General features: G+C 53.8%; 1 protein-coding gene across 3 annotated transcripts in view; it reads right to left on the reverse strand.

Moving 5' to 3' along the window:
- The window catches only part of LOC111145610 (AUTS2, activator of transcription and developmental regulator), a 1103405-nt gene extending 1094176 nt beyond the window's left edge, over positions 1-9229 (reverse strand). For all 3 annotated transcript variants that reach the window (XM_022500620.1, XM_022500619.1, XM_022500618.1), the window contains exon 1: positions 8921-9229. In XM_022500620.1, the coding sequence (XP_022356328.1) occupies positions 8921-9229 (309 nt within the window). The remainder of the gene's footprint in view (positions 1-8920) is intronic.
- Between the last annotated feature and the right edge of the window lie 3607 nt (positions 9230-12836).

A 12836-nucleotide genomic window follows, 5' to 3' on the forward strand; every position in this document is an offset into this window, starting at 1 on the left:
AAGACTAATGTGCCCACAGACAAAGGCCAACGAATGACAAGGTGATACACTGGGGGGAAGCAGAATGCTTTTAGAAGGTTCCTGATACTGAGTAATAATCAGAAAATTTCTCAGAAAAAAACAGAAAGGTTTATAATCATGGGCATTCATCCTCACTTGCATTATTATTTTTGCTTTTATGAAACCTCCTTCTTAGGTTCCCAGTCCTTGGGAATCCAGCTACAAAGCAGAAGCAGTCTCCTAGTCTCACTGGGTCATGGTGAGAGCCACAACTCCCAGGGTGATCTAGAGCAGGTCAATTACCCTCTGGGCTGTGTTTTCATTTGCAAAAAGAGACGTAGAACTACATCACTAAAGACAACATCTGTGCCTCTAATGCCACTCCGGGCTTGGAAAGGACATCAGCCAACAATGGCTGGAGTGAAATGGATTAAGAGGCTGCTCTGAAAGACGCTGAGGTCCTAACTCTAGGATAACACCTCCCAAAGATGTAGCTCTGCCTATTCATCCCAAAATGCGATTCTGACACGTAATCAAATCCCCAGGAGCACTGAGCAAGGAGCCAACTTTGCAATATGCAGCAATGCCCAATAGCAAACACCTGTCTCCCCTTTTGCCCCAGTGAAAGTCTAATTTCACTTTAACAATACAAAATCATTTCTTAGAACTGTGCAATCCGGGCCCTTTGTTATTTTCGTCCACGGAACACACACAGAGAGAACAGGCAGGACGCCGGCGTACCTCGCACGTGGCTGGCAAACAAGTGAGAAGCTGATCCCTGACCACGGCTTCGCTTACGTCCTCATTCTTCCTGATGTCTTTTCTTACTCAGTTTTTAACTAAAGAAAAATATTCACTGAACCACCTTTAGCCAGCAACCTTTAGCCATCAAGCGTAAGTGAGCAGGGACCCTAGCAAACAACCCAAAAATGTCAACTTTGGTGTAACCATCAAGGGGTAACTGCAATACTGGACTCTTAACGTCTCTTTCCGAGTTCTAAAACATCACTGCCGTCGGAAACTTGGCAGAAACCTAAAATGAGGTCGGGAGGTTGGTGCGCAGCGGTGGCAGGCAGGTGTGGGGGTGGACGAGGATGATGCCCTCCCTCAGGTTCCATCACAATTTGACCCTGGCATTGACTTAAACCCTCACCCAGATTCAGACATCCCTGCCACTGGAAAAGTATCAGCTTTCACCCATATAACCAAGAGTCACAATCCGTCTTCACAGGCTGTGCTTCCGTATCTAGCCCAGGTCATCTCAAAATGCCTCAGTTAACACCAATCACAAAGTATCTGCAATTTTAAGGCTTTCTGCCACAACTGAATCCCAACCTGCATTAGCCATTTTTTATTACTTACAAACTGTGGGCTTTTCCCTTCTTTTCTCATGACTCCATTTTACTGCCCTTGGGCTTTCCAAGACTCTTAATAAAGGCACCAAGGAGACATGACACCAGGAGGTACAGTGGCAAGCCAAAATGACAGTCAAGTCTTTAAAAATATATTTGTACGTACAAGTCGGTAACTTGTGTTTGCGCAGGCAAACTCTAACCGGAGTTCAGTATGAATGAGAAATCATAATGATGAGCTGTAACGGCCCAGAAAACTGTGGCAAGCAATTTACCCTCACATCAGAGTCCTTCAGACAGGTGAATCTCAAATAATAAAAGTGTAGAAATTTGAAGTTTCCACCTTTCATCTACAACTTCCTAAAACCATTAGCTTTTAGCAACTGCATTTATAATTGATAGCTCTACCTCAGTAGAGGGAAAAGAGAGAAGGAAGGGAAGTTGTGAGGGAGGGGTGGAGAGAGGGAGGGAAGGAAGGAGGGAGGCAAGCAGCGGGCAGGTACAGTACCTAAGAGATCCCACGATGAGAACGCTATCCACGCAAATCTGTGAAGCAAACACCTGCCTAGAAAAGCAGCAAGACACATGCTTTCAGGGTCCGGGTCACCTTCCAAAGGATGGAACCAGAGACCTAAAGATGACTGAGCCCCAGAAGCCCACACTTGTCTAGTCTCCTCCTAAGCAAGCAAAGACCCTCAGACTATATGAAACCCACTCTCCCCCCTCCTCGTTACTAACAGCGTAAAGAGGACCTATTCTCCATGACCTTACAATGATAACTTACGGACCACATCCCCCTACCCTGCAGGCTTGTTAGAAAAAAATGAAGGAAGAACCCAGCTCAGACCTGGAAGAACAAAGACAAACTCAGGGTCCCACCAGCCTTAAAATTCTACGCCCCTCTTCCAAGGGGAAAAGAGATCTGCAAGCATCTAGTCAGGGAACAGGTACAGATTATATAAGAAAAACAGTTCTGACCCAGCTAACAGTGTCCCTAAATTTTCTGATCCTCTCCCCGTCTTGGGTTTCACCAAATTAATTCCCATCTCGCTCTTCCAAACTTCAGTTACCTGAGAGTCTTCAAATCTCCATGTCAAAATCTACCTCATTTTTTCCCAGAACTTCCTCAAATGAATAGCTGCTATCCCATTACCAAGTTCTTTTACCTTTATTTATAGGATATTAGGTTCAATCCTAACCCTGAAAAAAACTGTTATTTCTTGAGGAGAAAAAAAAAACTAGCATGAGGCACCGTCACATAATTAGGCTACATTTAATGTATTTGACTAATCATACCACGGGGGTAAAATAAAATGTAAAACCACTAACCCTCCGCCACCCTCTGCATGTGAGGAGACACACACACACACCCCTCCCATCAAGAAACACTACAGCTTCCAAAGCCAGTAGCCTCTGGGACCTAAATTATTCCTTAACAGCTGGCCTCAACTATAATTTTCTGTTTGGGGACATACCTAATCCTAACATTCTCTCACACTAAATAATCGCCATTTACTTCTCACAATACATGGTACTGCCGTATGGAAGTACAGGAACTTTATCACCCTCAGTGGCCCTGGTGAATGCTCAGGGCTTCTTTAACCCCTTTTCAAGAGAACACCATCAGAGGATCAAAGGCTAATCACTAACTTTGTGACTCATTTTTTTAAATTTATGGGTTCATTTATAACCCACCCCACTTCTAAAAAAGCAGCAAATGAGTCAATCTCAACAAGTAACACAAATCACACGGAACCATCATGTCACAATCTTCAACCTCCTCTCACATTAACACACCTGAACTGAGGTTCTGCCTCGTACAAATACTCAAATTCACCACCTACAGCAAAATACCTGAATTCATAACCAAGAACGATTCCCACTCTTCCTTTTATGAAAACTTCCTTGCCACTCAGAAAACCCTCAGATCCTAGGGCTATGCACACTTTCAGAAGCGAAATACTGGAAGTGACCCATTTACTCCGTAGTGCCATCCCAAACTTCCTAAGATAGAAAGTGAAAAAAATGCACCAAAAACAGAGCTCTACAGCTTTCCCTGGCTGTGTAACAGCAGAAGGGTCCTGACCAGTTCATACATAAGCGAGCAAAAGGCAAATAATTTGAAACCTTTATTTTAACGTCACTGTCAACCTCCTTTGTCATCCAACCGTCTTTGCCAGCACGGTAAAAGCAGCCGTACAGGAAGCCAGAAGGGACCAAGAAAGGACACTGGCCGGAGGGCAGCTTGGTGGCGTCAGAACTACTGCACGGGGTCTGCTAGTGATGAGAGTCGCTCACCGACACTCACCTCACGGTGGGGTTGCTAACAATCAATGAAAGAACTGGCACCAGGCAGGACAGGGGAGCAGGAGAAGTCATGGACTAGTCGTCACTATTTACATCTCCCCTTCCCCTTAGCGCCCACTTAAGTAGCATCCTCCACTCCAACTCCAGACTTCTATGCCCGATCGCCCATCATCAGCCCACTCACCCTAGACACCAAGTTCCAAGATCTGGAAGGGACCCTGGAGATCTTTCCCGGCATTCCCCATATTGGATTATGCCAAGAACAAGAGTGCCCTGTGGTCAAGTAAGTTTAGGAATAAGGCACATAGCACCGCCTTCTCTGATATTCAAAATTCACGTCTGCATAATAAAAAGACTTTTAATTCTGGCAGAACAAGACACCCATTTAATTTTGTCTTCCCCCTCAAGTTCCAAAACTACTTGAGGACAGATCACATTTTTTTGATCTGGAACACAACTTAGGAACATCCAGCAGAGCTAGCTAGCTCCCCTTCCATCTTGGGTACCTTTGTTCTAAAATTAGTCTAAACCTCTCAACGAAGGGATGAAGAAAATTGCGCTTCTAGAAAGTAATCTCCCCAAGTTGTCAACTAGTTCGGAGGGCCAAGCCTGGAACATGGGTCTGCACAGGAGTCCGCTGACACAATTCTGTTAACTCATTTCTACCAGCCCTTCCTTGCCCCCAAGCCCTGATCAATTAGCACCTTCTCAACCCTCGGGGTTCTGTGCTTCCTCAGGATCCCCCGTCCTTGGACTGCTCTCCCCACCCCCCGCGTCCCATCTATCCAAACCTCTTCAACTTCCGAGGCCCCCTTTTCACTCAGAAGCCCTCCCAAACGCTCCACGGATCTCACTACTCCTTCTCTGAAGGCTCGCTGCACTTACTAGACATTCGAGCGCCTGCTCCAAAATCATTTAATAGGCGCTGGACTTACTTTATCAACTACACACGCCTTCAAGATGCCACATAATTTTAGGTTTCTTTCCACTCTGTCTAGGCACTCCACAAACATGTGCTGATACAAGGAACATGACTAATGTTTTTTAAACAACCGAAAGTGAGATTCGACCCCAGTAAATTACGGTACGCCCTAAGTACACCCAATTCCGCACAGCTTATTCATGCTGCTGATGTGCAGGTAAGCCCTGGAACAACTGAGAAATAAAGACCACAAGGAAGTCTCGGTTTGATCCTCCAACCACCAGAAATCAGTCTTCCTTCATTTTCACAAGCCTGCAAAGCTCCAACTGGCTTCCTGTCTACTAATCCCACCAACTTGATCTCTGCTTCCCTTGGTCCGCCGAACAGAAGAGGCTACCCTTAAAACCCAGTGCGTAACAGGAAGGGGAAATGATGGATTTGCAAAGTGAAATTTTCAGCCATGGTGTTCCCGTGTCTTCCTAATCAAGACTACGCAGAAAGACACCCTAATGAGAACAGAAAGGCAGTATTATCTGGCACATCAGGGTACAAACAGTACTAGAACCCCAACATTTCCATTTATACTTCACTGGCTGGAAGGCATTAAAAAAAAAAAAAATGAGGCATGGTATCTGGGGACATTCGCTTTCCTCCTACCATTCAAAGTATATTCAAATAAACAGTATCTTAGCCAAACGGTAAATGTGCTTCTCAAATGAAAAGAACACCACGTTCAACTTTAGCCTCCTCACCTACCCTCTCATCTCCTCTCGTGAGACTCTTCACAATCATATACTTGAACTTCAGGGCACAATTACTTGAGACAAGTGTCCCTGCAGAATATGAAACTACCTCAGCCAGTTTCCCTGCCTATAAAGCGTGGGACTTCTCCAACCACTCCTCCAGCTTTGATCATCTTAAATAAAAACCAAACGATACTGAAAATAATCAGCTTACAAATGCAGGTTCTCACCGGGCAAGGTTCTTGCTTTTACTGCAGTATTAGTGGAACCACAGTTTTTATCAGTACACGTCACCACAACCTAGGAGCCCCTTCTTTAAAAGGGGAGTCAAAATCAGCGACTCAGGACAAAATCATGGGGTCAAACAATGAGTCCGTTAACACTCTAAGTGCGCAACTCCAGAGTCTGCCAGCTACCGCTCCGAACCAGCAGAGGCCATGAGCCCAGCTGTGCAAGCCAAGATTTCTGGTTTCTTATCACACCACACTAGCAGCAGCCGTGATGATGCGTGGTGACGACTGACTTCACTTCTAAACACAAGGCACAAAAACATATTAGGTACTTACGGTAACTCCTGGCATCTATAATAATTCCTAACATTTATAAGCATGCCATTAACATATATTTCTGTCCAAGTTCATGGTTTACGTGCCCATTTCCCAATAAATCCTCATATTTCGTGGTGATAGTTTAGTAAATCTTGTCAACCGGCAACAGTGAGACACCAGAGGTTTCCATGATCGCTACACGCACACGTCTGCCCCCCCAACAGGGGCGCGGAGATAGTAAGCAGCACACGGACCCAACTTTCCCACCGAACCAGACATACAGAATGACTTTTTATTCCCCACAGCATGTTTTTAGTATGAAAAGTTTATTTATATCGTTCCTAAAGAGCCAGGCCTCTTCAATGTGAACACTGACAGGACAGCTGAGGTTACCGGGGGACTGCTGTTATTTAGGTATGACCACGGTACTGTTGGGTTTCTGGTGGGTTTTCTTTGCGAGTCATTACCATTTAGAGATACATATAGAAATATTTACTTATTTCTCATATCCCGTCTGGGAGGGGGGACAGGTGGGATACGGTTGGAACGAGAGGAGACAGGAGCTGGCAGTTGTTGAACCTGCGTGTTGGGGATTTCAGAGTTTATTAAAGTGCTCTCTCTACTTTTGTGTGTGTTTAAATGTTTCTGTAAAGTTTTAAGGAAACTTTTTAAAAAGTTAGACCTTTTAGGCCTACATACAGATATGCCGATGATACTTAAATATGAAGGTAGCACAGCATTCCGCTAACCAAAGTAACCTGCGTTTTGAATCTGGGAAAAGTAGCAGAAAAAATAACCACAGCAAGGAAAGGAATGTTATTAACGCTACACTCTAAACGTGCTCTTTTCTAAAAATTGAATTTTTTTTGTAAACCCCCCCAAAACCAGAATGGGCACATTTTCTCTCAAAAGCTAAATGCACAGATGTGTACCTCTCAACCCCAGTCAAATATCTACTTATTAAAAGTAGAAACAATAAAAAACCAACTGCATAAGTCATTACCCACCTCTACTTGGCCTTCAAAGTGTTCATGGGAAAACTGCAGGCCCCTCTTACTTACTTACCGCGAGGGGCCACACGGCCACCCAGAAAACCACGCAGAAAGCAGAACCACTTGTAACCAGCTCTTAAACAGAATGTCCTAAACCAACCACAGACGAGGCAGCATTTCCTATCAGGACACATGCTGCCATTTCGATTCCTATTTCAAAGGGAGAAAGAGAAACAAATAGAGAGAAACAGAGAGAGAGAGACAGAGAGAGAGAGAGACAGATCCCACTGAACAGCACCCTCCCACCTTGGCAAAGTTAAAGCCACAGTCAGAATTAACCTAATAAGTGGTGAGCCTCAACATTCAAAATAATCGCGTAAGATCCATTTTAGCCAATAAATCACCAGTTCCAGAACCAAAGGGTAACTGATTCAATCACTGACATCAAAACCGATGGCCACCAATACCACCAGCACCAACCTCCTTTCCTCCCCAACCACTGGCCACCGTGCACCGCCATCACCACCAGCAGCCCAACCAAAAAGCAGTTCAAACAGAAAAGGACAGCCCTGACAGGAAGGCTTCTTTTTTAAAAAATATTTAAACCTGACACCAAACGCATGCAGACCCTACGATCTCAACCTGTACGCTTCCTGCATGTGAGATGTAAGCTGTCATTAACAAAGCTCGCATCTGACCGTCTCTAACAATACCATAATAACAGCCAAAAAAACCCAGGGGAAAGGAAAAAGTTTCCTTCAGGAACCTCAAACCACCGCATCAGGTGCATGAAAGACTGGAAACCAACTCCTGTCTGGGTTCTGTGCTTCAGAAAGGGGGACTAACTCTGCAGAATCTCAAAGCCTTCTGTGTGCGTGGTGTGGTGGGGGTGGGGACAGGGAGGTTGGCGGGGAGGGGGCTGATTCTGTAGAGGCCAGTGACGGAGGCCAGCAGCAGATCTGATCCCTCCAGGTAAGTGCGGTCTGCCCCAGGCCCCTGGACAGTCTCCCCCCACCCCCTGACCCCCCAGGAGCGGGTGGCTGGCAGGAAAATGTGCATTTGGAAATGAACGCTGCAGGTGCCCAAGGAATAAAGACACACACACACACACACACACACACACACACACAAAGCCAATCAGAAAGAAAAAGAAAAGAAAACACAAAAAAAGGAGAGGGAGAGGGACAATTCGGTGACAAGCCCTTCAGACAGCAGCCAGGATTTTCTTCTTTCCTCCCACCAGTCCTCCCTGGTGTACCTTTTTCTGTCCTTTAACCAAACTGCTCATGTACACACACACACACACACACACACACACACACACACACACACGGGCCTCTGTGTCTCGAGGATATTATAATTAACCCTTTCTGCAACTGAGCCCCCCACGGAACACAGGGATATTCCAGCCTCTCCTCTCCTCTCCCCTCCTCCCTTCTTTCTCCCAGCCGAGAGAAAACGCCCCCTTCCCCAGCTTCACCAAAAAGAAAAAAAGAAAAAAAAAGGAGCAGGGGAGGGGGGGCAAGGGAACCCCAAACCCCATCCGTGCCCAGTCCCGAGGACACCGGAGCAGGAAAGGTGTGCACCGGGCGGACACACGCGCGCACGGACGTATGGCTCTGGAGAAAGCACACACAGAACCGTCCACAGGCGCCCCGAACCCAGCCAGGAGACTTCCACCAGCCAAGAAGCCATGATTGGGGAGGGCGAGGAGGAAGGAGTAGGGGCAGAGCTCTCCGTGGAGGGGGCGCATTGTTGTGGTGCCCGAACCCCGTTCCGCCTGCCCATCCGCCGGGGAGGGGGCGCGGGGAGGGGGCGCAGGGGGGAGGCGAGCGAGGACGAGGAGACGAGGAGACCAGGCACGGCTCCGCGATTCCCTCCCGCAGCCCGTCCGCCCGCGCCCCCCGCCCCCCCCAACAATGAGCCCTCGGCCCAGACAGACAGACAGACAGACGGAGCGGAGCGCGGCGGGGGGCGGGGGGGGTGGCGGCGGAGCCGGGCGCAGCCAAGGGGGGTCGTGCATAAAGGCAGCCCGCGGGGGAGGGGGTCCCCTTACCTCCAGCGCTTCAAAAGTGACAAAGCTGGTCATGGCAAATCCATCGATGATGTCCTCTTCGGCCGAGGTGGACTCCCTGCGCTTCCTCCGCGGGGGCCGGGGCCGGGACGGGGCGGAGGACGGGGGCTTCCCATTGTCTTCCTTGTCGGAGCCCGACGACGAGGCGAGCGAGGGCGCCCGGGTCCGGCCGGCCCCGCCGCCGCCGGCCGCGCCGGCCCCCAGCCCGCCCCGGGAGCGCCTCTCCCGGTCTCGCTGCGACCGCGACCGCCGCTTCTTGCGGAGTCCATGGCCCCGCGCCGGGCCATCCATGGCTCCGCCGCGCCGGGGTCCCCCCCGCTTGCTGCCCGCCCGCCACAGGCTCCGGCCGCGGCCGCACAAAAAAATTGACACCGACCCCTCCCTCCCCCGCCTCGGCTTCCCTCCGCCCCGAGCAGGGCGCGGGGGAGACGGCGGCCGAAAGACGGCGGAGAGGGGAAGAAAGCGAGGAGAAAGGGAAGGGGGAAGGGGCGGGGAGAGGGAGGGGGACGCGGGCGAGGGCGAGCGGCGAGCAGCCCGAGTGCGGGGCTCCCCGCGGCCGCGCGGGTCGGAGACGCCCGCGAGCCGCCGAGCAAAGTAATGGCCGAACGCACGGGTCTGCTCCGGAGGCGGAAAAATAACTCCCGGGCGGGCGATAAATCAGGATAGCGGGACGCTTTGATCAGGGGCCGCGGCGGCTCCGCGGGGCCCTCCCCGCGGCCATGCCCCGCCGCGCGCCCGCCCCCGGGGCACACCGGCCCCCCGCCCCGACAGCGCGGCCGCGAAGGTCGCGGAAAAGTGGGGGCCGCGAACTTCACCCGCCCCCCCCCGCCGGGAGCGCCCCCGCCGCCGCCGCGCGCCGCGCAGCGAACTCAGTCCCGGGCCCCCAGACCTTTAGGGGACGCGGCCACGGGAGGCTCCGGCTCGCGAGCGCCCGCGGAGGGACCAGACCCCCCGGAGAGGGGACATAACAGGGGAGCGGGCGGCGGGGGAGGGCGAGCCGGGGAGGGGTGGGGGAGGAGGGCGGCGGATGCGGGGCAGTCGTGGGGCTCGCTTCTCGGTCCGGGGGGGATGCACGAGCCGCAGGAGCGGCCCCCGGCGCGGCCCCCCGCCCCCCGCCCCTCAGGAAAATCCGTCCCCGGTCCCGGAGACCAGGTCGCCCGTCCTCGCAGGAGGGAGGAGGCGAGTCCGTCGACGAGCAAAGCAGAAAGGAAGCCCCGGCGGGAGGGACCCCGGGGCGCCGCCGCCCGCCGCCGCCGCCGCCGCTCTTCGCCCAGCCCCAGGGCAAGCGCGGCCAGAAGCGCCGGGGACGCCGCTCGCGCTGCCGCCGCTAGCGCTGCCGCCGCCGCCGCCGCGAGAGCCCCGAGCCGGAGGGTGCGCGGCGTGTCCCCGGGCGGCTGCAGCGGGAGCCCGGGCACGGCCCCATCCTCCGCCCGCCCGCCTCGCTCAGCGCCCGCTCCTCCCCCTCCCGCGGCCGGCCCACCGCCGCCGCCGCCGCCGCCGCCGCCCGCCTCAGCCCAGCCGCGCGCCCGCCCGCCCGCACGCGCGCGCGCGCACGCGCCCCCGCCCTCCCCGCGCCTCACTCGGCGCGCGCTCCCGCCCCCGCGGCCCCGGCCGGCTGGATCACGTGGCCCGCCGGGCTCCCTCCGCCCCCGCCCCCTCCCCAGTTGTAGAGTGTGTAGAAAGCAAAAGGCTGGGGGCTGGCCGCGCTCGTGAGCCCAGGGCATGCGCGCTGGGGCGGCCGGGCCTGCGCACTGGGGGCGGAGGGGAGCGGGGAGTGGGGAACGCCGCGGGGGCGGGAGGGACGGGGCCGTGGAGGGGCCGCCCGCGTGGGGACGGCTGCGGCCTCGCGGACTCGGCGCGCGGGGGTGTGCAGGCCGCGGAGATGACCCCGCCCGCTGCCGCGGGGGCACGTGCGGGCCCCTGTTCCCTGCCCGCTCCGCGCCCCCCGCAGCCGCCTCGGGACACTTGTCCCTCGACCCCTCGCGCCAGCCCCGCCGCGGACGCGGGGCAGCCCGCGCGGGAGGCTCCCGGAGTGTGTGTCCCGGACCGATGGGGGCGGAGCGGAGGGACTTGGAGAGGGGACCCGCGAGGGGCTTCCCGGGAGGGGGACGCGACGGCAGGCGACGGAGAGGGGAGCGGGTGCCCGAGGGCGAGCCTCGGCCCCGCTGGGGGACACGGAGAGACCCAGCGGCCGGACTTGGAAACTTTTCTCCCACGTGGTGGCCCGACCCGTGACCGGATGACCCCGCGCCCGGGTGACCTCTGGGCGCTGCACGCCTTCCACCGGGGCCCCGGGACGCGCCGGCGGCTTCGGGGCGGGAGGCGCAGGACCGTGCGCCCCGGGCGGAACTTGAACCTCGCCCTGCGGCAGGGGGCGGGGCCGCAGGGGCCTGGACCGACCTCCGGGAGACCCGCGGGACCCGCACGGCGCGCCCCTGCGGCCGCCGGCTTTCTCTGCGGGGGCCCGGGTGGGGGTCCCTCTTCCCGTCGCTGTCCCCCGGCCGCGGCGCTGCAGCCAGTGCTCGTGGACAGTCGCGCCGAAGAGCTGACCGCGGCCAGAGTGGACCCGCGAGACCGGCCGCTCCGGGTGCGAGAGCTGCGCGGTTTTCGGGGCCTTGGACCCGACCCGTGTAACCCGAAAGGCGCCCACAGCCCTTTCTCCCCGGCCTCCCAGCTGCCTGCCCCCACCCGGGATCCGGCGCAGACGTACTGAGGCCCGTCGCCCCGCACCCCAAGAGCCTGTCCGGGGGAAGGAAGACGAGGGAACGAGCGGACCCCGGTCCCGGACTGGACGCTCTGTACATCGTGCCGCCTCTTGACTCAGTCTACCCGTTTTATGGGGACTGCCGGAGAGAGATGGAAAAGAAAGGGGCGCGACACCCTGCATCCCCAGGACTGGGTGTTTCCCTAATTCATTTCTACACTTAACAATGAATAGGGCCTGCTGTGGGCCAGGCACAGTTCTCGGTGCTGGGAACCTGGTGGGACCCAAAACGGAGAAGGTCCTCCTTGGATCTTGGGTTGAGGCAGGCAAGTCTCCCCCAGCTTGCGCTCTCTGGCCGTGTGATGGTCGTTCGCTTAAATCACACTCCAGCACCCCCTTTTCTGGATGTTTGTGAAATCAGAGTGGGGGATGGGCAGGAGGGGAGGATGGTGGGAACCAAGCTCCTGGAGCAGAGAGAGCAACCAAGGCACTGTGAAGAAGCTGGGCTTCCTGCCTTCCCCGGGAACAGACCATTGGACCTTGGGCAAGACTTAAATGACTCGTTTGCTCATCTGGAAATCAAAGAGTTTCAATTAAATGTTCAAAAAGTTCCCTTTCAGGTCTACCACTGGCCTTCTCAAAGGATATCTTTTCAAGTAAATGGTGTGCTTTACTTCTCCAGAAAAGTGACCAATATATGGGATCGTATTCAATTTATTAAGAACATGGTGCCACCCTCCAAAGCTACCTACGGAGCATAACTGAGCTGGCGGCCCCCGTAGCAATTCGCTGACACAGTGCCTCTGTACAGACTGTAACTTTCGTGTTAATCTCTAGGACGCTGTCCCAGCAGCTGCTGAAATCCACGCTAAGTTTATCAAGTTCAAGGCTACCCAAAAAAGACAAGTTCTTTGTCATTTAAAGGAAGGACATGGGTTCATTTTTAGGGTTTTTAGGAAAGTAAAAGATGTTTTAGGTACTGATAAGTTTCAGTGAAAACTAAGAACTAACTTCCGGTTACAGTCACTTTTCACAACTTTAGGGGTTGGGTTGAGGAAGGTGTGAAATTGGCAAATATAATAAAAAGTATAATATTAGTGACTTTCCAGAGTAGCCCTTGGCAGTCCTGTCTTTAAAGAGTAATGTCTGGTAGGAAAAAAAAAAAAAAAAAGGATGGTAATTCACTGCATCCAA

This window comes from Enhydra lutris, unplaced genomic scaffold (assembly GCF_002288905.1).
Source record: "Enhydra lutris kenyoni isolate GAN:26980312 unplaced genomic scaffold, ASM228890v2 scaffoldscaffold13, whole genome shotgun sequence".
In the NCBI taxonomy this organism is placed as follows: domain Eukaryota; kingdom Metazoa; phylum Chordata; class Mammalia; order Carnivora; family Mustelidae; genus Enhydra; species Enhydra lutris.